The following is a 26,416-nucleotide window of genomic DNA, read 5'->3' as shown; positions in this document are numbered from 1 at the left end:
AACATCACCACCTGGAAGTTCTCCTTCAAGTCATGTATCATCCTGACTTGGAAATACATCGTTGTTCCTTCACCGTTGCTGGGTATATTCCAAGCAGTTCTGACCCCATGGCATAAGAACATGCTTCTTTAGCAATAAAGAAACCAAATATCATATAATTCAAAAACGTACACTGGGACTAAAAGATAAGCTCAAACAGATCAACAGACAGTGCCAGCCAAAAATTAGTTATACCTGAAGTTCAAGACTACATTGGGCACATGTATTCTCTTTGGAATCTGTTTTTTTAATCTAAATGGATGAAGGTTTACTTCTCTGTTAGAAGTAAGGATGTTGAAATATGAAATATATACAGATAGTCACAGCCCAAACTCTAGCAGTTGGAATGACAGCATAAACAAACCGGAGGGCTAATTCCATGCCAATCTTACAATTACAAAAGGGTTTAGTCGAAGAAATGGAAATATTCAGAATGGTAACATTGAGGCCGGAGTGTTGATAATTCAACTGGAAGTGCTCATTGTTGAGACCAAATACTTGAAATGAAAAAAAAACTTCCATTTCCTGTTGCTGATATTCCATGCCTCAATCAGCACAAAAATACCGTTTTGAAAGAATGCAATAAAAATGGCAGCCATTTTTCATTTGCAAGTGAAATGAAACAAGCACTCGGGCAGCACCTCATTACACATCGGTGTTTCTTTGCAGATTAAAAAATCTTTCATTCCAAGGATTTTGAGACTTGCCTTTATGTAAAGCACAATGATCAGGAAGAGGGAGATTCCAGCTCACCTACAATGGGCTGTTTGTGTTCCATTTCGTAGTTTAAGATTTTAACCTTTATTAACAGTAGTGATAGCATTGATCATGCTTTTTGATTACTACAGCTTTTGTCTTACTAGTTTACTTATTTGATGCGCTCATTTTCAATTTCAACAAGTAACGAAATGAAAAGGTCTCAAATGAAATGAAGATACCTGAAATGTTTTAATCTGATGACTGGAGAAAGAACAAACTTGGAATGGCAAAATGCACAAACCATTTACACTGTATTGAACTATATTAATGATTCCACTTTTCAGACTTTCCCCATTCTTCAGTGCAAGCCTAAGCTGCACACGCACACAGAGTATTACATATTCCCGCAGGCCAAATGGCACTCTTAAATTTGAATAATAAAGCACTCTATAACAATAGGTTAGGAAATTGATAAGCGTAAGGCATGTCCTGTAAAGACGACACTAAAAATCTTGCATTGCTCAGGTACTCTTGTAGCGAAGTCTTGAATAACTTTTTTTCAGTCACAGATTTCATTCTCGGTGGTAATTTATGAAATCCAGCATGCAATGAAACTGCCTCAGAAGAGGAGACAGTGAAAGAATAGTACCTTGATGCTCATCACCATTCATGGAATTTTGTTAAAAATTTCAAATACCCAATGTTTTCAGTATTTTATTGTGATTTTGCTTTTTTGCTCTTCTTTTTCTCCGCTTTAATTACATCGTCATGAGCCTTCCTCTTAGCTGCCAACTTGTTTTTCTGCAGAGGGAGGTAAACAAAATGCAGGTTGGATAGTGTAATGTAGTGTTAAAATACAAGCATTCTAATCTTAAAAAATGTAAATAATCCACCACATAAATGAGAAAAAATGGAAGATTTTCCTTCATAATCTAGATCCTGAGCTGCCTTAATTCAAACATCCTGACAAAACCTTTTTTGTCAGGTTTTTAGAGGAAAGGTCTTTGATAAGATGCCCAATGAAAGACTACTAAGGTCAGAGGCTATGGAGTCAAATAATGTGATGTCAGTGGACAAGTGGCAGAATGGATTGTTAAATGGTTTGAAGACAGAAAGCAGAGAGTGGGATTAAAGGGTAGCTATACAGAGTAGCAGGAGGTGGGCACCAGTGTTCCACAAATATCAGACCCGAGACCACTGCTGTTCACAATTTACTTGAAAGATTCGGACTTTGGAATCAGGTCTACGGATGACGCCAAATTGAGGCGGTTGGGGCAATAGTCAATACTCAGTCGGACTGCAATAAATTACAGGACATTGATGAACTTGCAGAATGGCAAACAAGGTTCAACACAGATACATGTAGGGTAGTATATTTTAAAGAATAGGGGAAACACTTAATACTTGGGACGGTGCAGGTCTATATGGGGATACAGGAACAAAGGGATATCAGAGTATAAATCCATTAATCACTAAAAGTTGTACCACAGGTTAGCAAGGCCATTAAAAAAAAAGCAAGCCAAACGCCAGGCTTTATTGCTAGAGGGATAGAATTGTAAAGTACAGTATCAAACTTGGTTAGACCACACTTAAGTACATTTCTGCTTGCCATATTAGAAAAAAGGGTATAGAGGCACAGAAGTGGGTGCAGAAGATTTACAAAGATATCCGAAATTTTTTAAGCGTGTATACAGAGGGAACATTTCCTCTTGTGCAGAGAGCATAATTAGAGGTCATCAATATAGACTGTCACCAAGAAATCCAACTGGGAATTCAGAAATTTCTTCACCAAAATTAGTAGTGAGAGCGTGGAACTTGCGAGCCCAAGGAATGGTTGAAACAAATAGTAAAGATGCATTTAAGGGGTAATTAGACAAGCATACGAGAGAAGAGAATAAATGCATATGATGATAGATTTAGATGGAAAAAAAAAATATATGGCAGGAAGTTCAAGTGGAGCAGAAACACAGGTGTGTATGGGTTAGGCTAAGTGGTCGATCACTGTGTCGTATATGTTTTGCAATCCTATGTTTATGCTATTTAGGTGCTGGCCAATATCCTATGGAAAAGCAGCCATCGGTATCTCTCATCGCAGCTATCAGCCAGCCTTGTAACACTCATATTTTGGAGCGGAGGGAAGGAAGAGAAGAAAAGGAATGTGAATTGAACAGAGTGAATATGAAAGACTGTTTTATTCCCACTAGTTGGGACCCTAATGGCTTAAGAATCATAAGAATTTCAATTATTTCCAATAAAAATGTGGGCATATGCTTTTTAAAAAATAAATTCATGAAGACTTTATTTTATGCACAAATAAACTCCAGGTATTGTGTGACAAGGTCAAAAAACAGCTAGTACATATTGAGGATTATGTTCAACTCCTCAGCTGAAACTTTCATTTGAATTTAAATAGACCATGAGAGTTAACAGTTGCAACACAAAATCAGTGTTGAGAAGACCGAGAAAACTCTTGTGGTTTTTAAACTGGTCCATTCAATAATGTCACATTATGTTCCCAATTACTCTGTGCGCTAAAACTATAGTGTGCTCCAGTCAATGTACACAATTCAAGCCTGGAGGCAGTGCAACTTAAGCGTATTCCCATATTAACTCAGTCTTGGCACACTGCCATTTCACTTAAATTGATTCTTTAGTATTAGCTTGCACTCCCTTCCTCAATTGTCATGTCTTTATCTTATAGGCCCAACATTCAGCTCGCCAGCACAATATATCGTGTAGCTTCGTACGCCTTCCTCCCTCAGTCTCGAGGGTCTTTGATTCATTTTATGTCCAGTGTCCCTCCCACTATCTGATCAAAACTAAATAGCAGAAATATTGAAGGAAGGAACAAAAAAATCTTGTCATTTAAAACAAACCGTCATTAGCTCTCAACGCTTCAAGTGAACTCAATTGCCCATTTTTGTATTACAGTTTAATTCCCTCCTAAATTTGTTAAGAAACAGGAACTAGTGCCTTAAGTCTTAAATAGAACCCATCCATTAACATTTAAGAAAATCCTACAGATTTGTACTTACTGTACAACTTATTTAGTACTCCATACTTAAAATGCAGGACCGCATAACATTTTAGATAATGGAAATAAGAACTGATAAACACAAACCTCACGAACTTTTCTCTTCTTGCCAAACATGATTTTATTGTACAAATACTTCTCCTTTCTTTTCATCATCATGATAGCCAGGCGTTTTTCTTCAGCCTGTTCTCGTTGGGACGCCTCCGACTTGTTCTCCACCTTGACGATCCCTGCAGTTACTTTCACATTTAGTTGCTGTGGAAACACCATCAACACTGAATCAGTGACTCACAGGGACATGTCGAAAAGCGCAAATATAATTGCCCCAATTTTGCATTCCCTGAACTCTCATCAGAAATAAACTGCAATGATAGCAAAGCAATGTTTCACTTGACTTGCAGTAGTTCAATCATGAAGCGCTTGGCATATTTTGACAAAGCTGCACCTTAGCGTCAGCCCTCATCTTTTCAATCTTAGGCTCTTTATATTTTTAGAGGAAGAAAGTATCAACTTGCAGGAGGTACTACTTATCTATATTATATGGGCTAAATTATTTGCAAGATTTCCAGCACACTATCATTCCAAGCAGCAAGAAATTCCTTTCTAATTTAACGTCAAGTCTGGAATTCATGGGCAGCAGGGTGGCACAGTGGGTTAGCCCTGCAGCCTCACGGCGCCGAGGTCCCAGGTTTGATCCCGGCTCTAGGTCACTGTCTGTGAGGAGTGTGCACATTCCCCCCGTGTTTGCGTGGGTTTCGCCACCACAACCCAAAAAAATGTGCAGGATAGTTGAATTGGCCACACTAAATTGCCCCTTAATTGGAAAAAATGAATTGGGTACTCTAACTTTATAAAAAAAAACTCTGGAATTCAGTTAACTTTTGCTGTACGACTGCCAGTTTTGAGTGAGCCACAGAACTGAAGATAATCTGAGGGGAAAATTTGTTGCGTTTCATCACTTCAAGTGGCGCTACAGACTTGTACTGATTCTGCGGAAGCAGAGAGCACTGCTGATCGATACCCGCACAGCTTGGGGTGCTTTCTGCACCTGGAATACTTATGTATTCTTGCCCCCCCGCCCCCAATATTTCAGAACAAGTCAAGTCAAACTTAACTGGTTTAGCCATATATTAATACTGTGGCTGCAAGAGCAGGCCAGAAGCTAGGAATCCTGTGGTAAGTAACTCACCTCCTGACTACCCAAAGCTTGTCCATCAACAAGGCACAAGTCAGGAGTATGATAGAATACTCACCACTTGCCTGGATGAGTGCAGCTCCAACAACATTCAAGAAGCTTGACATCATCCAAGACAAAGCAGCCCGCTTGATTAGTACCCCATCTACAAACATTCACTCCCTCCATCGAAGCATAGAGGCAGCCATGAGCATCATCTAAAAGATGCACTTCAGCAACTCACCAAGGTAGGTTCCTCAGGCAGCATCTTCCAAACCCTCAATCACTACCATCTAGAAGGACAAAGGCAGCAGACAGATGGGACCACTACCACCTGGAGGTTCCCCTCCATGCTACTCACCATCCTGACGTAGAAATACAGCGGCATTCTTTCACTGTCGCTGGGTCAAATCCCTGGAATTTCTTCCCTTACAGCACTGTGGGTATACCTACACCACATGGATTCCAACAGCACAAGGCGGCAATTCATCACCACCTTCCCAAGGGCAATTAGGGTTGTGCAATAAACGTTGGTGTAGCCAGCAAAGCCCACATCGTACAAATGAATGATGAAAAAAAACAGTCTTGTATTTGCCACATTTGAGTTTGAACTCCACAGGCTGAAGTTTTAAAACAAAATTCTTTATTCTTTCAAGGGATGTGGGTATTGTTGGCACGGCCAGTATTTGTCACCCATCCCTAATTGCTGCTTGAACGGAGTGGCTTGTTAGGGCGATTACATTGGGGTAGCTGAGTCAACCACATTGCTGTGGGATTGTAGTCGTATGTACACCAGATTGGCTAAAGACTGCAGAAAAACGATATCAGTGAACCAGGTGGTTTTCTATTGGTAACCCTACCAGTTGCTATGGTGGTATTTGAACTTGGGTCTCTAACACCTGGGTCTCTGAATTATTAGTCCAGTGACATTAAACACTATGCCCCCATCTCTCCTAATGTAATGTCAATATTATAGCATAGTGAAACACTGAATTTTACATAAATTTAAATCAAAGCTGTTTCTACTGGAACTCACTTTGTTTTTCACTTTCTCAGCCTCCATATTCTTCAGTCTTTCCTCATCTTGCTTTTCTATTTCATCCATATCTTCTTCTTCATCATCCTCAGACTCTTCATCACTCTGTTCATCCTCCTCGGATTCAGTTTTGTCTTCATCTGTAATAAATACAACAGGATCCAAGTTTTATGAAATAAGGATTGTTCAGGACAAGTTACATAAAAGACCTCCACACATTTGTTGTAATTGGATCCAGTCTGCACACAAAAGTTTGGCAGTTTAAATTCTCTGCTGGCTTTTGTCTGATCGGAAATATCAGAGGGTGACAGGTATCCGGTGACACTAATCACCTCAGGTAAAGCAAAACTCCTTTTAAAATGCTTTTGGCTTTTGATTCCAAATCACACCTTGCACACAGGTGAGTATATTCTGCTTTTCTTTCAAATATAGGGGAGAGGACCGCGCCCCCCCCCCCCCCCCCCCCCCCCGGGCCGCCCAACCCGGTAGAGGGAAGCGCCCGCTGTTGGGCAGTGGCAGAATCTTCTGGTCCCGTCACAGTCTCGCTGCCGAGAAGTGCCAGAAACAATCTCTGACTTTTTACCCAACTGTAAACATTTCCTCCCCATTTCAATTCCTCCTAAATTATCACCCATTTCCCATAATTAACCCCAATTATTCCATTCTTGGCAGGATACCAGCAGAGCTCTTCAGTCAGGAGTTTGACATGGGAGGTCAGAAAATTTAAGTTAGGTATTAATAACTTGTGTTGTATGTAATAAAATGTCTCACCGTGCTTTACAGAAATAACACAAAACAAAATGTTGCCTCCCTGGTGCAAGGGTCAAGGATGTCTCAGAGCAGCTGCATGACATTCCTGGGGGGGCGGGGGGGGGGGGGGGGGGGGAAGGGAGGGTGAACAGCCAGCTGTTGTGGTGCACATAGGCACCAATGATATAGGCAAAAAACGCGATGAGGTCCTAAAAGCTGAATTCAGAGAGTTAGGAGTTAAACTAAAAAGTAGCACCTCAAAAGGTAGTAATCTCAGGATTGCTACCAGTGCCACAAGCTAGTCAGAGTAGGAATGGCACGATAGACAGGATGAATGTGTGGCTCGAGAGATGGTGCAAGAGGGAGGGATTCAAATTCCTGGGGCATTGGAACCGGTTCTGGGGGAGATGGGACCAGTACAAACCAGGGGCTGGTTTAGCACACTGGGCTAAATAGCTGGCTTTTAAAGCAGACCAAGGCAGGCTAGCAGCACGGTTCAATTCCCATATCAGTCTCCCCGAACAGGCGCCGGAATGTGGAGACTAGGGACTTTTCACAGTAACGTTGTTTGAAGCCTACCTGTGATAATAAGCGAATTTCATTTCATTCAACCGGATGGTGTGCACCTGGGCAGGACTGGAACCGATGTCTGTGGAGGAGTGTTTGCTTGATCTGTTGGGGAGGGTTTAAACTAATGTGGCAGAGGAATGGGATCCAATGTCGGAAGTCGGAGGGAAGTAAAACGGGGCCAGAAACAAAAAGCAGTAAGGGGGAAAGTGTAAGGCAGAGAAGCCATAGTCAAAAATCAAAAAGGGTATTGTGACTGAGGAGAGTGTGAAAAGGGAGGTGGCCAATGCACGATTGAGGGTGTTGTACCCAAATATGCACAGTATACAGAACAAGGTAAATGAGCTTGTTGCGCACATTGAAATTGGCCGGTACGATGTTGTGGGCATCACAGCGACGTGGCTGCAAGGGGATCAGGGCTGGGATCCAAATACCCAAGGATATATGTTGCATCGAAAGTACAGGCAGATGGACAAAGGGGGCGGGATTGCATTGTTAGTAAGGAATGAAGTTAAATCGATAGCAAGGAGCGATATAGGATGAGAAGGCATAGAATCTCTGTGGGTGGAGTTGAAGAATTGTAAGGCTAAAAAGACCCTAATGGGAGTTATGTAGAGGCCCTCTAGCAGTAGTCAGGATGTGGGGCAGAAAATAAATCAGGAGATAGAAGAGGCATGTAAAAAAGGCAATATTACAATAATCATGGAGGACTTCAATACGCAGGTGGACTGGGAAAATCAGGTTGGTAGTGGATCCCAAGAAAAGGAATTTGTGGAATGTCTAAGAGATGGTTTTTTGGAGCAGTTTGTGACATAGCCTACTAGGGAACAGGCAATTCTGGATTTGGTGATGTGTAATGAGGCAGATTTGATTAGGGAACTTAAGGTGTAGGAACCCTTAGGGAGCAGTGACCACAATATGATAGAATTTACCCTGCAGTTTGAGAGGGAGAAGCTGCAATCAGATATAACGGTATTACCATTAAATAAGGCGTAACTCCAAAGACATGAGGGAGGAGCTGGCCAGAGTTGATTGGAGAAGGAGCAATGGCAGGGGTTTTTGGGGGTTATTAGGGAGGCACAACAAAAATTCATCCCAAGGAGGAGGAAACATGCTCAGGGGATGACAAGGCATCCATGGCTGACGAGGGATATCGAGGGCAGCATAAAGGCAAAGGAAAAAGCATACAAAGTGGCGAGGATTAGTGGGAAACCAGAGGATTGGGATGCCTTTAAAAGCAGAGGACAACTAAAAAAGCAATAAGGGGGGAGAAGATGAAGGACGAGTGCAAGCTAGCTAGTAATATAAAGAAACATAGGAAGAGATTTTTTTCAATATATAAAAGGGAAGAGAGAGGCAAAAATAGACATTGGACCACTAGAAAATGTTGCTGGAGAAGTAATAATAGGAAACAAAGAAATGGCAGAGGAACTGAATAGTTACTTTGCATCAGTCATCATGGTGGAAGACACCAGTGGGATGCCAGAGCTCCATGAGAACCAGGGGGCAGAGAGATGAGTGCAGTGACCATTACTAAGGAGAAGGTTCTGGAGAAACTGAAAGGTCTGAAGGTGGATAAGTCACCTGGACCGGATGGACTACACCCCAGGGTCCTATAAGAGATAGCTGAGGAATTTGTGGAGGCATTAGTGATGATCTTTCAGGAATCACTGGAGGCAGGAAGGGTCCCAGAGGACTGGAAGATGGCTAATACAACACCACTGTTTACGAAGGGAGGGAAGCAGAAGATGGGAAATTATAGGCCGATTAGTCTGACTTTGGTCATCGGTAAGATTTGGTCATCAAAGATGAGATCGCGAAGCACTTGGAAGTGCATGGTAAAATAGGACTGAGTCAGCACGGCTTTGTCAAAAGGAGGTCGTGTCTAACAAATCTGTTAGAGTTGTTTGAGGAGGTAACAAGCAAGTTAGATAAAGGAGAATCAGTGGACGTGATTTATTTAGATTTCCAGAAGGCTTTTGACAAGGTGCCGCATAGGAGACTGTTAAATAAGTTAAAAGCCTATTGTGTTAAGGGTAAGATGCTGGCATGGATAGAGGATTGGCTGACTGGCAGAAAGCAAAGAGTGGGGATAAAGGGGTCTTTTTCAGGCTGGCAGCCGGTGACTAGTGGTGTGCCTCAGGGGTCTTTGCTGGGACCATAACTTTTTACAATATACATAAATGATCTGGAAGAAAGAACTGAAGGCACTGTTGTTAAGTTTGCAGATGATACAAATATCTATAGAGGGACATGTAGTATTGAGGAAGCAAGAGGGCTGCAGAAGGATTTGGACAAGTTAGGAGAGTGGGCAAAGAAGTGGCAAATGAAATACAATGTGGAAAAGTGTGAGGTTATGCACTTTGGAAGGAGGAATCTAGGCATAGACTATTTTCTAAATGGGGAAATGCTTCGGAAAGCAGAAGCACAAAGGAACTTGGGGGTCCTTGTTCACGATTCTCTTAAGATTAATGTGCAGGTTCAGTCGGCAGTAAAGAAGATAAATGCAATGTTAGCATTCATTTCAAGAGGGCTAGAATACAAGATCAGGGATGTATTTCTGAGGCTGTATAAAGCTCTGGTCAGACTCCATTTGGAGTATTGTGAGCAGTTTTGGGCCCCATATCTAAGGAAGGATGTGCTGGCCTTGGAAAGGGCCCAGAGAAGGTTCACAAGAATGATCCCTGGAATGAAGAACTTGTTGTATGAGTAACAGTTGAGGATTCTGGGTCTGTACTCGTTGGAGTTTAGAAGGATGAGAGGGGATTTTATTCAAATGTACAAGATACTGCGAGGCCTGGATAGAGTGGACGTGGAGAGGATGTTTCCATTTGTCAGAAAAACTAGAACCAGAGGACACCATCTCAGATTAAAGGGACGATCCTTTAAAACAGAGACGAGGAGGAATTTTTTCAGCCAGAGGGCGGTGAATCTGTGGAACTCTTTGCGGCAGAAGGCTGTGGAGGCCAATTTACTGAGTGTCTTTAAGACAGAGATAGATAGGTTCTTGATTAATAAGGGGATCAGGGGTTATGGCGAGAAGGCAGGAGAATGGGGATGAGAAAATATCAGCCATGATTGAATGGCGGAGCAGACTCGATGGGCCAAGTGGCCTAATTCTGCTCCTATGTCTTATGGTATTGAGCCATGAGGAAATATTAGGGCAGATGAACAAAACCTTGTTTATAAAGGAGCTTCTTGAAGAAGGAAAATGGGATGGAGAGACAGAGTGGTGTAGGAGAGGAATTCCGAGATTAATGCCTTGGGCAACTGAAAGCGCAACTAGCAATGGTGGAGTGATTAAAATCAGGGGTGCTCCTAAATTAGAAGCAGAAGGCCATTAGGCCCACTGAGCAGCCACATCATTTGACAAGATCAGGGTGGATCTGATCGTGACCTCAAATTTCCTCTTGATCTCCAATACCCTTCAGCTCCCTTGACAATTAAATATGTTCCATTACCCTATCTCCACTGCTGGCTGTGAAAGAGGACGCCACAGGCTAATGACGAAGAAAACAAATTGTCCTCATCTTCCCCTCATTTTAAAATGTGTCCTCTAATTATAGTCTTTCCCACAAGGAGAAACAACTTTCAGTATCTGCCCTGTCAAGTCCAATTCAGGATCGCATCCGTTTCTAATCTCTTCTAAACTGCAATGGATACAGGCTTAACCTATTTAACCTCTCATAAGATAACCCCTACACCCCATGAATCAGTCTAGTTAACCTTCTCTGAACTGCTTCTAATGCAATTACAAACTTTCTTAAGTAAGGAGACCAAAACTGCACATAGCACTCCAGTGATCCAAAACGTCCCTACTTTTACATTTCATTTCCATTGAAATAACAACATTCCATTTGTTTTCCCAATCATTTTCTGTACCTCCTACTAACTTTGTGGGTTTCAGCTACTGAGGCAGTCAGATCCCTCTATACCACAGAGTTCTGGAATCCCTCTCCATTTCAATCACAAGCTGCTTTTCTATTCTTCTTGCCAAAGTGGACATATTCAAATTTTTCCACATTATACTCCACCTGCCAATTTTTTGCCCACTCACTTTATCTATATCTCTTTGCAGACGCTATATCCTCTTTACAACTTACACCATGAGATCTTATTTTCTGTGGTAATTTTTTTAATGCCGCACCTTATCAAATACCTTATGGAAATCCAAATGCTCCACACCTGCAGGTTCCGCTTTACGCATATTCCTTGTAGTACCTCAAAGTCTAGAAATTAGTGAAACACATTTTCCCTTTCACAGAAACTCTTAAGACAGTTAACATGGTTGTTGCTACAATCTCTTAAGTAATAGATTCTAGATATTTCCCAGTGAAATGTTAGGCTAACTGTCCTGTAGTTTCCTGCTTTGTCTTCCTCCTTTCTTGAACAGAAGAGTTAGTTACCGTTGCTATTTTACAATGTAAAGTGGCTAGAATTAGATGAGTGCAGATATAGTGGAGGGTTATGGGATTGGAGGAGATTAGAGACGGAGAGGTGAAGCCATTGAAAAAACAAAAGGGTGGGGGGGGGGGAATGATTTTAATATCAAGAAATTTCTTGACCGGGTGCCAATGTAAGTCAGCGAGCATAGGAGTATTTAAAGAACAAAGAAAATTGCAGCACAGGGTCAGGCCCTTCGGCCCTCCCAGCCTGCGCCGATCCAGATCCTTTATCTAAACCTGTCTCCCTCTGTTCCCGCCCGTTCATATACCTGTCTAGATGCCTCTTAAATTATGCTATCGTGCCCTACTCTACCACCTCCGCTGGTAAAACGTTCCACTCACCCACCACCCTCTGCGTAAAAAACTTTCCACGCACATCTCCCTTAAACTTTCCCCCTCTCACCTTGAAATCCTGACCCCTTGTAACTGACACCCCCACTCTTGGGAAAAGCTTGTTGCTATCCACCCTGTCCATACCTCTCATAATTTTGTAAACCTCAATCAGGTCTCGCCTCAACCTCCGTCTTTCCAACGAAAACAATCCTAATCTACTCAACCTTTCTTCATAGCTAGCACCCTCCATACCAGGCAACATCCTGGTGAACCTCCTCTGCACCCTCTCCAAAGCATCCACATCCTTCTGGTAATGTGGCGACCAGAACTGCACGCAGTATTCCAAATGTGGCCGAACCAAAGCCCTAAACAACTGTAACATGACCTGCCAACTCTTGTACTCAATACCCCGTCCGATGAAGGCAAGCATGCTGTATGCCTTCTTGACCACTCTATCAACCTGCGTTGCCACCTTCAGGATACAATGGACCTGAACTCCCAGATCTCTCTGTACATCAATTTCCCCCAAGACTCTTCCATTGACCATATAGTCCGCTCTTGAATTTGATCTTCCAAAATGCATCACCTCGCATTTGCCTGGATTGAACTCCATCTGCCATTTCTCTGCCCAACTCTCCAATCTATCTATATTTTGTTGTATTCTCTGACAGTCCTCCTCGCTATCTGCAACTCCACCAATCTTAGTATCATCTGTAAGCTTGCTCATCAGACCACCTATACCTTCATCCAGATCATTTATGTATATCACAAACAACAGTGGTCCGAGCACGGATCCCTGTGGAACACCACTAGTCACCTTTCTCCATTTTGAGACACTCCCTTCCACCACTACTCTCTGTCTCCTGTTGCCCAGCCAGTTCTTTATCCATCTAGCTAGTACACCCTGAACCCCATACGACTTCACTTTTTCCATCAACCTGCCAAGGGAAACTTTATCAAACGCCTTACTAAAGTCCATGTATATGACAGCTACAGCCCTTCCCTCATCAATTAACTTTGTCACTTCCTCAAAGAATTCTATTATGTTTGTAAGACATGACCTTCCCTGCACAAAACCATGCTGCCTATCACTGATAAGTCTATTTTCTTCCAAATGTGAATAGATTCTACCCCTCAGTATCTTCTCCAACAGTTTGCCTACCACTGACGTCAAGCTCACAGGTCTATAATTCCCTGGATTATCCCTGCTACCCTTCTTAAACAAAGGGACAACATTAGCAATTCTCCAGTCCTCGGGGACCTCACCCGTGCTCAAGGATGCTGCAAAGATATCGGTGAAGGCCCCAGCTATTTCAACCCTCGCTTCCCTCAGTAACCTGGGATAGATCCCATCCGGTCCTGGGGACTTGTCCACCTTAATGTCTTTTAGAATACCCAAAACATCCCCCATCCGTATGACAACTTGACCTAGAGTGATAGGCAGGGTCAAATTAAACATTGCAGACAGACTGTTGTGTGGGTGTCACTCATCAGAAATCCATTTGTGTTGCAAATAAATGCTGCCTATTTAAAATATTTATACAATGTATAAAAATGTCCCAAGGTGCTTCACAGAGATGCATCAAGCAAAACTGGATGCGGAGCCAAAGGAGGAGTTATCAGCAGGAGTGACCAAATGATTGGGAAAATGGGTAAAACAGGATGCAGAAGTTGCTAACAGCCTGATTTTATCAGAGATGGTCTCCAATGAGAATAGAATTGGTGGCATATGTACAGAGCTTGTCCCAGGGAGTGGAAGTCAATGTTCACATCCTCCCTATGGGCAAGTGGAGAAAACTGGGACTCATTCAATACTGAATATCAGACTAGTAAATGAGAAGCACAGTGGCAATGAATGAACTGAGTGGTACTTAGAAGGAAAGGTAGACTTCTAGATTGGAGGGTGGTGGTTTGTGTTAACAGAATCCAAGCCAGTTGAAGTCAAAACGAAGACCAAAGAGAGTCGATTGACTTTGTTTAGGTTGTCTGTGGAAGAGTGATGAAGTTGGTGGTACTTTTTAAAGGAGGATGGGGTAGCACTTGAGGAGAATGAATCAATACATTAATATGGAGATACAGGCCGAATATGCATTTACAGGTTCTATGGCTCATCATTCACTGGAAACATTTCCTGAAGGAGTTCATCTGAATTAATGCCCATCAGCATTACACGAAGAGAGGCTGGATAGGCTCAGGTTGTTCTCTTTAAAGCAGAGAAGGGGCATATAAGCTTATAAGGGATATGGACAGGGTGGACAGGAAGCAGCTGTTCCATTAGTTGAAGGGTCAATAACAAGAGGGCATAATTTTAAGGTGGGAGGCAGGAGGGGATCTGAGTAAACATTTGAGGGTGGTGGAAATCTGGAATGCACTGCCTGGGAGGGTAGTAGAGGCAGGAAACCTCACAACCATTAAAAAGTACATGGATGAGCACGTGAAATGTCATAGCATTCAAGGCTATGGGCACTGGGGAGACCAAACACATACAGGCTGACCGTGTTGTGGATTCGCTCAGTACCCAAGGATGCCCCACCTTCCAGCCGTTTGCCGTTTCAACTCACCACCCTGCTCTCATTTCAATCCTCGGCACGCTACAATGTTCTAGCGAAGCCCAATACAAGCTGGAGGAACAGCTCATCTTCCAGTTAGGGACTTTATAGCCTTCACAGCTAAATATCGAGTTCAACAACTCAGGGCAGGACGGTAGCATAGTGGTCAGCACAACTGCTTCACAGTTCCAGGGTCCCAGGTTCGATTCACCGGCTTGGGTCACTGTCTGTGCGGAGTCGGCACGTCCTCCCCGTGAGTGCGTGGGTTTCCTCCGGGTGCTCTGGTTTCCTCCCACAGTCCAAAGATGTGCAGGTTAGGTGGATTGGCCCTGTTAAATTGACCTTAATGTCCAAAATTGCCCTTAGTATTGGGTGGGGTTACTGGGTTACGGGGGAGGTGTGAGCTTGGGTAGGGTGCTCTTTCCAAGAGCCGGTGCAGACTCGATGGGCCAATGGCCTACTTCTGCACTGTAAATTCTATGAACTTCAGACCATGATCTCTCTGCTCCATTTTGAATTTCTTTCCCCTAGTGCAAGTCTCTATCTTGATATTATGTTTTTGTTTTTAAGACTACGTTCACCTTTATTCTGCTATTCACACCTACTCTGGATCAATCTTTTGTAGCTTTAATACTATCATTACCACTCGCTTTGCTTTTGATTCTATTACATCTTTGATCTTTACTTTCCCATGACCTCGAACCGATCCCTGACCTTTTACTTTGCCCCACCTACCACACTTTCTCAAAATAATAAAACGTATTACACTCCTACCTGACTTTGGCTCCAAAGAAAAGCATATTGGACTCAATGCTAACTCGGTTTTTCTCTCCCCAGGGGCTGCCAAACCTGCTAATTTTTTCCAGCACTTTCTGATTTTATTTCAGATCTCCAGCATCGCCAGTATTTTGCTTTTATTATTACAAAGTCATCCAATGTGGCAAATGTTATAGGCAAAACGGCTTTTGTTTTTCAGGTCAACCAATTGGGGCCATGTTTTCCGAATCAAACATACAACACAACCCACAGTGGGTAGCACTGTTGCTTCACAGCGCCAGCGACCCGGGTTCGATTTCCAGTTTGGGTCATTATCTGCGTGGAGTCTGCATGTTCTCCCAGTGTCTACATGGGTTTCCTCCGGGTGCTCCGGTTTCCTCCCACAAGTCCCGAAAGACGTCTTTGTTAGGGTAATTGAACATTCCGAATTCTCCCTCAGTATACCCGAACAGGCGCGGAATGTGGTGACTAGGGGCGTTTCACAGTAACTTCATTTCAGTGTTAATGTAAGCCTACTTGCAACACTAATAAAGATGATAAAGATTATTATAATTTCATATTGCGTTAACTTTAAATCAGAAATCTATCAAGACTGAGTTTTAATTCGTTCATGGGATGTGGGTGTCACCGGATGGACCAGTATTTATTGCCCATCCCCAAGGGCATTTCAGAGTCAACCACATTGCTTTAGATCTGGAGTCACATGTAGGCCAGACAGGGCAAGGTCGATAGATTTCCTTTCCTAGAGACATTAGTGAAGCAGATGGGTTTTATGACAATTGACAATGGTTTCATGGTCACCGTTAGACTTTCAATTCTAGGTTTAAAAAAAAAATGAATTTAAATTTCACTATCTGCCATGGTGGCATTCAAACCAGAGTCCCCAGAGCATGACTCCGGTTTCTGGATTACTAGTCAGGCGACAATACTACTGCACCACTGCCTCCCCACTGCAGACCAAAGGTCAGTAATTTTTAAGAACACAATCAAGATACAAATCTGAGAGGATAGTTGCATTCAGAAATAACATGAATCAGTGCATCAACCAGCTTACATGTATTCTCGCCTCTCTGAATGGCCAAGAGTTTGAGTTTCTCTGGTGGAATGTAGTCTCCATCTTTCTCCTCCACAAATGGAGATAGATGAGGTGGTAAAGTCACACCCAGAAAATAATCTTCCACAGGAAGCAGTGCTTTGGCATTAACAGAGTCAAAAGCCCACTGGGGCTGGATATAATACCTGCAAATTAAAAATAAGAGTGTTGAGCAATGATGAAAATAATGTACACCAGAGGAAAATTACACATGGATATTTAGCCAGTGTTCGACTCGCAGATCAAAATAAAGGTACATACACCAAACAGATAGGATTCGGAGATGTGTTAACAAAATGGATGCAAAGAGGATGTTTCCTCTTGTGGTAGAATCTAGAACTCAGGGTCACAGTTTGAAAATAAAGTGTCAGGGCGGCACAGTAGTACAGCGGTTAGCACTGCTGCCTTATGACACCAAGGACCCAGGTATGATCCCAGCCTTGGGTCACTGACGTGTGGAGTTTTCACATTTTCCCCGTGTCGGTGTGGATCTCACCCCATACAACCCAAAGATGTGCAGGGTAGGTGGATTGGCCACGCTAAAATTGCCCCTTAATTGGAAAAAAAGAATTGTGTACTGTAAAAAAAAAAAACTTTTTAAATAAAGGAGTCACATATTAAAGATGGGAGGAGAAGAGAATTTTCTTCTCTCACTGAGGGTCGGGAATCTTTGGAATTCTCTTCCTCAAGATTTGGTGGAGGAGCAGTCTTTGAATATTTTTTAAAAGCAGAGGTCAGTATATTCTTGAGAAGCAAAGGGGTGGAGGGTTATTGGGGGGCAGGGGTGGTGAGATGGAAACATGGAGTTGAGTTCAGATCAGCCAGACTCAAGGGGCTATGTGGCGAGCTCCTGCTTCTAATTCATAGGTTTGTATTCTGCAACATTTCACTTTTTTAAAAAAATGATTCATTTCAGAGCCTCTCATCATTTGTAATGTCAGAATCGAATGGGAGGGGGACTTCCAATCCAATATTGAAACCCACTTCTAGGTGGGCAGCTTTTGCTACTTTCAGGTAATACACCTTGTTGAAGTGTCTCACTGAAAGGAGAAGTAAATAAAACTATAGCATCCAGTAGTCCTAGTTCTGTTGCTGGTTGGCCACAAGCGCAACATCTTGACTACCGGTTAAGGAAGGAGGTGAAAAGCAGATGTGGTAACATAAAAAGGGGGAGAAAGCTATTTAATCACTGCTTGCTCATGTTAAAAGTTGGTGATGGCACTCAGTCATATATTTAGGAATTGCTGCTCATTGCACGGGGGATGTTAGGCCAGCAGATGGTGAACTGGTTAATTTTTTTCAAATTTCCGCATATCATGAGGAAAACCTTTGCTATTTTTTCAGAAATTTAAACATGCAGGCATTTGTTCAATCACTGACTAAATTACTCTGCAAGAACAACAATTTATGCGGAAGAATCAATAAACGTATAATAAACGTATTTTGCCCTCTATTTTAAAGCAAAGGATTAAATTTCAGTTAAAAGAATGGATAAAATTATGTTTGAATCAAGTTCAGCTTTGCAAGCCAATGTAGAAAGAATCAAAGCCGAACGTAATTTATTGTATTTTCTTTTGTTGTGGGGTTGGGCAAGGAAAATAAGGAATTTGTTCTTTACTTAGACAATTTCTGGGGCATGGAGCCAATGTCTAAACCTATGTGACAGGTGCTGGAGTGTAAAAATAGAGCAAGTTAACATGTCCTGCTGTTTGAAAATGCAAGTACATGCCATGATCAGGATCAACTTTTGTTTTATTTTCGACTGCCATCTTCTGCAGTTTTTTGTGCTCGACTTCATTAACCTACCAAATGTCATGTGGAGGGCATATTCTGAATTTTTCTTTACCTTCAATGGCATTACTATCCTGGGGTTACCATTGAACAGAAAACTAGCCATATATTCATAGACTCCCTCCAGTTCAGAAAGAGGCCATTCAGCCCATTGACGCTCTGAAAGAGCACTCTACCAAGGCCCACTCCCCTGCTCTATCCCTGTAACCCCAGCTAATCTGTACATCCCTGGACACAAAGGGGCAATTTAGCTTGGCCAATCCACCTAACCTGCACATCTTTGGACTGTGGGAGGAAACCAGAGCACCCGGAGGAAACCCACGCAGACACTGGAGAACGTGCAGACTCCACACAGACAGTGACCCAAGGCTGGAATTGAACCCGGGTCTCAGGCGCGGTGAGATGGCAATGCTAACCACTGTGCCACCCCTTGTGGCTACCAAGGCAGATCAGAGGCTAGGAATCCTGCATAGAGTAACTCACCTCCTGACCCCACCAAACCTGTCCACCACCGACAAGGGACAAATCAGAAGTGTGATGGAAGACTCCCAACTTGCCTGGATGAGTGCAGTTCCAGCAACACTCAAGAAGTTCAACACCATCCAGGACAAAGCTTAATTGCTAATCTCTAATGATTTAGACCAGGCCTTTGAGATTGGCCAATCGGAATAAGAGTTCCTCGATTAGTGGCCCAATCAGGGAACCCCTTTCTCTGTATATAACATGATGTGGAGATGCCGGCGTTGGACTGGGGTGAGCACAGTAAGAAGTCTTACAACACCAGGTTAAAGTCCAACAGGTTTGTTTCAAACACGAGCTTTCGGAGCACGGCTCCTTCTTCAGGTGAATGGAAAGGCTTGTCCTCTGACATTTCTGGAACAAGCCTTTCCATTCACCTGAAGAAGGAGCCGTGCTCCGAAAGCTCGTGTTTGAAACAAACCTGTTGGACTTTAACCTGGTGTTGTAAGACTTCTTACTGTATATAACAGGGAGTGTCAGATCCTTTGCAGTCCCAGTGTAGACAGCAAGCTGAATGCACCTGGTTTTGTTAATAAAAGAAATTCTGGTGAAGGGACTTCTGCCTCTGTGGACTTATTATATTCTCCTACCACAAACATTCACTCCACCACCAATGAATAGTGGCAGCTATGTGTACCATCTACAAGATGTACTCCAGCAAATCACCAACGTTCTTCACACAGAACTTTCCATTACCACAAATCACTACCATCTAGAACAAGAGCAGCAGATACCTGGGAACAGCACAACATGGAGGTTCACCTCCAAGTCACTCACCATCCTGGCTTGGAAATATATCGGCATTCCTTCACTGTCGCTGGGTCAAAAACCTGGAATTCCCTCCCTTACAGCATTGTGGGTGTACCCACACCTCCGGGACTATAGCAGTTAAAGAAGGCAGCTCACCACCACTTGGGATGGACAATAAATGGTAATCTAGCCAGCAGCGCCCACATCTCAAATGAATTTTTTAAAAATTATAAATTTATAGCACCCAATTAATTATTTCCAATTAAGGGGCAATTTAGCGTGGCCAATCCACCTACCCTGCACATAGAAAAATAGAACATACAGTGCAGGAGGCCATTCAGCCCATCGAGTCTGCACCAACCCACTTAAGCCCTTACTTCCACCTATCCCCGTACCCCAATAACCCCTCCTAACCTTTTTGATCACAAGGGGCAATTGATCATGGCCAATCCATCTAACCTGCACGTCTTTGGACTGTGGGAGGAAACCGGAGCACCCAGAGGAAACCCACGCACACGGGGAGAATGTGCAAACTCCGCAGAAAGCGACCCAGAGCCGGGATCGAACCTGGAACCTTGGCGCCGTGAGGCCACAGTGCTAACCCACTGCGCCACCGTTCTGCCCTCATAAATGAATTTTTAAAAAGTAACCAGCTTTAACGGAGCTAGGATTGGCAACAAAATATCTCTCATAATTACTGAACCTAAAATTTTATTTCAGACAAAATCATACCTGTTGATAAACTGTTCATCAAGATTTGGCCTGTCCACTATCTGGTGTGTAATGGTTTCATCTGTAACTGGATAAGCAGCACCTATACAAAGTGATTTTTCCCATGATACGTTGCCTCCAAAACACCTAAAAAAAATTGATAAAACAAAATCAATTGGAAACGGTTTAGAAAAAAGTTTGAGTAAATCTTTTGAGTAATGTATAAATCTACAGGGAGAGAGAAATCCTCAGTCACAATTCCCATTTCACCCTTCAATCCAGTGACCCATGATGCAAATTGTGCATTTGTGAATATTGAGCAAGAACCAGATTGAGCTTGATTTTGCTCCCCTACATAATCAAATAGCCCACTGACAAAGCCTGGATCCATTTACATATAAACATGGCCTGATTGCAGAACTGTATCTTAACAAATTCAAAATGAGGGGACTAAAAGGAGGAAAACTGCACTGAAAGGAGTATGATGTGACTGTTAATCATTGCGGCCATGAACTTAAATGATTGAGCAACTTTATCAGAAAAATAAGAGCCCCACCGGCCAGGAAGATACCAGGTTTGATGTCGCAGTCGGGACAGCAAGATGCTACATTTGGCCTTGTGTACAAGGTGGGTCAGGGAGAGGTGAAAAACAAGTCAGTGAGGGTTCCCACTCAACATTACTATCCAGCAATACAGGTGGAAATGTGCATTCATAGGCAAGAACAGAATTGGATTTGGCCCCATGGTCAGTCAGCCTGGCAAAAGTAACCACTGGAGTTAACAGATGAATAATGATCATCTGTGCGAGGCACCAGCGAGCGTAGTGCACTTGTCGAACTGTATCTATGTAATGTGTCAACAGCATCAGTAACAATGGAGGGGGCTGAAGGATAAAACTTGTTATACAACCTGGTACACATACCTTATGACAAATGCCAGTGATTCACGTGGCACTTCTCGGTTCAAGAAAAACTTCATTCCCTCAAACAGCTTTTTCTGCTTTTCTAATATTTGTTGCTCTTTCTGTCTCTCTTCAAGCAGCATGGCATTTTCCTGTATAAATTATAGAAGTTACCCCAGGGTACGTTATTTATTTTGCCGCTGAGAATAATCCCATATGCATAAATAACAATTTCAAACGCGTTGCCTGGGTAACCTGGTAAATACTCTGTTTTAGCAGACAAACATACACTGTTAAAACTTATACCTCATATATCAGTTTAAACTTAAAACTAAAAGAGGAATGCAGATACCATTAAGTTTGTGTAGGTAGAAAAATAGCACTTTGTCTTTCACTGCTAACACATTTGTAGTATAAAATGGCAATCCATTACCAAACTAAGTTTGAAAACACTTTTACCTTCTGTTCATGACACGTCAATATGGCAACAAAATTCGAGATACACTTAACATTCCTTTACCTAGTAACAACACGTAAATGCCTAGATGATATGAAAGCTAATAGAAAACTTCGGGAAGGTTAAACATGTGGGGAAAGCAGATTTTTAATAAACAATCTGGTTCAGTGCACAAAAACAAATGAAAACATGGATGCCCATAAAAGGTCTTGGAAATGAGACCAACCTCGGTGGTTTTGCAAATCAGTCAAAAAAGTCACAAGGTCACATAAAGGATATGCAAATTTTATTTGGCAATAAAACGACAATTTTTTTTTTTAAAGTACTATTTTGGGAGTAAGCATGCTTGTTTGTGCACTATTCTATTGTGTTTTTGGGCCCTGGGGAAATTAAACAATATTTTTTATTTTTCTTTAAATTTCCCTCCCACATCTCCTGAAGGTTCAACTTCAAGCTCTGCTATGGTTACTTCGGCAAACGGCTGCTATTCATGTTCAACTCTCAACAGTGAACAGCAACTAATCATTGCGGAGGAAGCACACAGGTTATGAAAATCTCAAAGTCTTAAATTAAGATTTCTTTTCATTCGCCCTTCCCCATGCTTTTTTTTTTTTACAAATCATTCATGGGTTTGTGGGCATTCACTGGCTAGGCCTGCATTTATTGCCCATCCCTAACTGCCCCTGAGAAGGACAAAGTAAATTGTCTTGATCCTACAGTATTTAAACATCAACATCAGCAGTATTCTCTTCAAGTAAATTCTGGCCCGTTGTAATTTAACAGTAAAAAGCGCTAAGAAGATTCAGACAGAGTAACTCGAAGCTGATCAAATTCTGTGTCATTCAAATTTTATGGCTGGTATGGTATTTTTCCTTTCAGCATGCAATTGGTGTATTGGGTAAAGATACATTCTGGCAATTTAGAGAATCACTGTTGACTGATGATCCTATATTTTCCCCATGTTGAATGTCCCCTACACAATAGTGACAACTGGCCCTGCGGATATAAATATATTTTCTAACTGTACCAACACAAAGTGGCTACAGGATTGATGGAAAGCTCTTACGGTTACCCATGGGGTAGTACTGCTTGCACCAAGTTCACCCAATTCTCCGTCATGAAAATAAGAGTGAAGTAGAAATCAAACCGATTACAAAACTATTAGCTGAGTAACAAAGAGGATTGCCCTCTCATTTAAAAACCACACTGTTCAATAATGATGAGCAATGTAGTTTTACACTTACTCCATCTGCAGGGAATTCATCCGGTGCCACGTCATCCTCTTCATTCGAAGGTACCACACGAGCTAAACTTGCCCCCAGGGCAGCCAGTTTCTGCAAGAATCATAAAATTCAAATTTGTACAATGAAGAACATGACATTTTTTGGAAGGTTAGAACTCTCTCTGGTTCACCACTTACCTCCATATAACTTTCAGAGTCCATTGCATATTTTTCTTCATCTTGCTTCAGCTCACTTTCTTCAGGTTTGTTTTCAAGCTGAAGATAACATTTTCAATTTAGTTAGTTAGTTACGCTAAACAAATAAAAGAATAACCTGAAGTACCTTCAGACTTTTTAAAACCACAAATTTTTGGTGAATTGTGGAGATAGTGGCATAGTGGTAATGTGACAGACTAATAATCCAGAGGCCCAGGCTAACGCCCAGGGGACATTGGTTCAAATCCAACCATTGCATCTGGTGGAATTTAAATTCAATTAATAAAATTTGGAATTCAAAGCTAGTCTCAGTAATGGTGACCGTGAAACGATTTCGATTAACATTAAAAACTCATCTGCTTCACCAATATCGTTTCGGGAAGGAAATCCGTCAGCTTTACCTGGTCGGAACTAAATGTGACTCCAGACTCACAGCAATGTGGTTGACTCTTAAATGTCCTCTGAAATGGCCTTGCAAGTCATTCAGCTCAATCCACATCCCATGAAGGAATACAGAAACAAACTATGGTAGTTACAACATGTTATGCAGCATGCAAGATACCATAAAGCATGTGACAATGACAGAGACATATTGAAGCAATTAGCAACCACGAAGAAAGAAACCTCCTGCTTTATGGGCAAATCCTACAACTAAGAGTGAATACTGCTGCATACGCAGATGAGATACATTTATGGTGAATCTGTAGGGCAATGAAAAAAATGATAAATACCGGACAAGCAATAAACAGCATTGCTAAAAAGGTTCCTTAAGCATAAAAATACTTGATGATGTTTCTCTTTTTTGAAAAATATTTTATTGAGGCATTTATGGGCGGCATGATAGCACAGTGGTTAGCACTGTTGCTTCACAGCGCCAGTGTCCCAGGTTTGATTCCCGGATTGGGTCACTGTCTGTGTGTTTCCTCTGGGTGCTCCGGTTTCCTACCACAAGTCCCGAAAGATGTGCTATTAATAAATTTGGACACTCTGAATTCTCCCTCCGTGTACCCGAACAGGCGCCGGAAATGGAGACTAGGGGTGTTTCACAGTAACTTCATTGCAGTGTTAATGTAAGCCTACTTGTGACGATAAATATTATTATATATTTATGGACATTTCTCTTGTTTGCAAACGGTAGCTCGAAATTTCATTTCAATGGATCGAGTACTTTTTTGGACTGCAGTGATTAGTTTCAAAAATTGAGGTGGTACTTCTACATTTTTACTAGCCAGATCCGATTTATTTTCTTTCCCGTTTTTAGTTTATTTAACTTGACTACTAACTGAACTGGATTATTGCGATATTTGAACACATTCTAAATTTAGAAATAAACTTACATTTACCAAACTTTTTTTACATTGAATTTGGTGAGTCCACAAGTTATCGACGATCTTGGAAATGTGTACTAAATCCATTCTAGTATTTTGCATCAAAACTGTTTGAGTTAGTATGTAAATTAAATAGCAATTTCTCCAAAGATGGCATTTATTAAGAAATAAATCTCATAAGTTACAAGGCTCTGTGCCATTATAGTGTTTCTAAAATAATTACAAATCGGTTCCGATTTATTTTATGGAAGACAGGGCAGCACGGTAGCATGGTGGTTAGCATAAATGCTTCACAGCTCCAGGGTCCCAGGTTCGATTCCCCGCTGGGTCACTGTCTGTGCGGAGTCTGCACGTCCTCCCCGTGTGTGCGTGGGTTTCCTCTGGGTGCTCCGGTTTCCTCCCACAGTCCAAAGATGTGCGGGTTAGGTGGATTGGCCATGTTAAATTGCCCGTAGTGTCCTAAAAAGTAAGGTTAAGGGGGTGGGGGTTGTTGGGTTACGGGTATAGGGTGGATACGTGGGTTTGAGTAGGGAGATCTTTGCTCGGCACAACATCGAGGGCCGAAGGGCCTGTTCTGTGCTGTACTGTTCTATGTTCTACAGAGAGCGGATGACCTGACGAAACATGAGCAGTGGTACATTACTAATTTATGAATGTGGATAGCTCATAGTTCGAAAGGTCACAAATGCAAGCGAAACAAGAATATTTCACATATGGAGGAGGAACGTGCATACATCTAGTAAGGGGGCTGAAAGAAATGCATCATGTTCCAACAGAACATTATTTGTATGTGTTATCCAATAGTTCAATGTGAAAACAAAGCACTTTTACTTATCCAGATCAGGCAATGCGTTTCAAGGGGCCATTTCAAAAGCACCAGAATGCTGCTTCATGCTTCAGATTCCCCTCACAGTGGATCATTGAATTCTGAGCAGACATGGATGTTTCTTACAAAATCGCAAACAATTTTCCACAGGGGATGCCCCTTGCCTCTCAGACCACCCTACTCTTTTGTCTATCAGCTGCCAAATTAAGGGCAGGGCTGAAGTGTTTTGCTGTATTATCACCAACAAGCTTTCTCAAGGTGTTGAATACTAAGTGTACCTGGCAAACATCACAACGATTAACAGTCCAATAGGTTTTATTCCGGAAAAATTGATGATATTAGAAAAATACAATTACACCACATGCTTTTATAAGCTCTAGAACTATCCTAGTATTAAATACCACAGTAGACCCATTATGAACAGTATAGTTAATGGATAACCACTGCACGTGTGAAAAATCACGGTTGGACATGACCTTCGTTGATTTACTGGAATTCTCCAATTTTTTTGGAGTAGAAAGTTTTACTTGTTTTACGCTAGTTGAAACATTGCCACTCTGGGCTTCAAGCTACTGAAATGGGGAATAACTTTACTTTTGTATGCTGATGATGCATAATGATTTAACAATACAAGTTGGGCAGCGCCATCAACACGTTCGCTGTCCTACGTAGGGCTTTATCAAACTAGGCCTACAAAACAAAGAAAGCAGAAATATATACAGCGGGAAGGAATTTGAAGGAGGAAAACGGGACCATGCATAATCTGAATCATTGTTCACACATTGCACATAAGCGTGAAGTTCCAAATCATCTCTGGGACACTTGCAAAGTTGTTAAATTTACTCAACAGAAATGTCACCTACCTTTGGAGGATAAAGAAGATTGAGGCTCTGATACAGTCTAAAATTGACAAACCCGAGAAGAGTTGTGAAAAACTCTGTGAAGGTTGCCATCACTCTGTAGTCTACATCTGTTGGATGCTGGAAACACATACATCATTTTAGAGCTCAGGTTAAGACACTTATCAAGTCACAAGGGTAATAATTTCTAGAATGAAAATGTAGTTAATTTGTATAACTTTAAAAAGTGAAAAACCCAGAATGTATTTCAAATTAAATAAAAATATCTGTTTTGAAAATAAAAACAAACAACCGTATGCTTGATTCCACCTGGGAACTGCAAAATCCAAAAATTAAAAG

General features: G+C 42.0%; 1 protein-coding gene across 1 annotated transcript in view; it reads right to left on the bottom strand.

The window, feature by feature from the left end:
- Nucleotides 1–963: 963 nt before the first annotated feature.
- The window catches only part of pes (pescadillo), a 49,921-nt gene continuing 24,468 nt past the window's right edge, over nucleotides 964–26,416 (bottom strand). The window contains exons 5-13 of the mRNA XM_038784595.1: nucleotides 26,081–26,197; nucleotides 23,046–23,123; nucleotides 22,870–22,959; nucleotides 21,190–21,320; nucleotides 20,289–20,414; nucleotides 16,458–16,642; nucleotides 5,983–6,122; nucleotides 3,860–4,027; nucleotides 964–1,539 (exon numbers count right to left, since the gene is read on the bottom strand). Of these exons, the coding sequence (XP_038640523.1) occupies nucleotides 1,453–1,539; nucleotides 3,860–4,027; nucleotides 5,983–6,122; nucleotides 16,458–16,642; nucleotides 20,289–20,414; nucleotides 21,190–21,320; nucleotides 22,870–22,959; nucleotides 23,046–23,123; nucleotides 26,081–26,197 (1,122 nt within the window). The 3' untranslated portion in view covers nucleotides 964–1,452. The remainder of the gene's footprint in view (nucleotides 1,540–3,859; nucleotides 4,028–5,982; nucleotides 6,123–16,457; nucleotides 16,643–20,288; nucleotides 20,415–21,189; nucleotides 21,321–22,869; nucleotides 22,960–23,045; nucleotides 23,124–26,080; nucleotides 26,198–26,416) is intronic.

Source organism: Scyliorhinus canicula, chromosome 1 (assembly GCF_902713615.1).
Source record: "Scyliorhinus canicula chromosome 1, sScyCan1.1, whole genome shotgun sequence".
NCBI lineage: Eukaryota > Metazoa > Chordata > Chondrichthyes > Carcharhiniformes > Scyliorhinidae > Scyliorhinus > Scyliorhinus canicula.
Note: the sequence above shows the minus strand (reverse complement) of the source record. Positions and strands in the feature narration are given on the sequence as shown.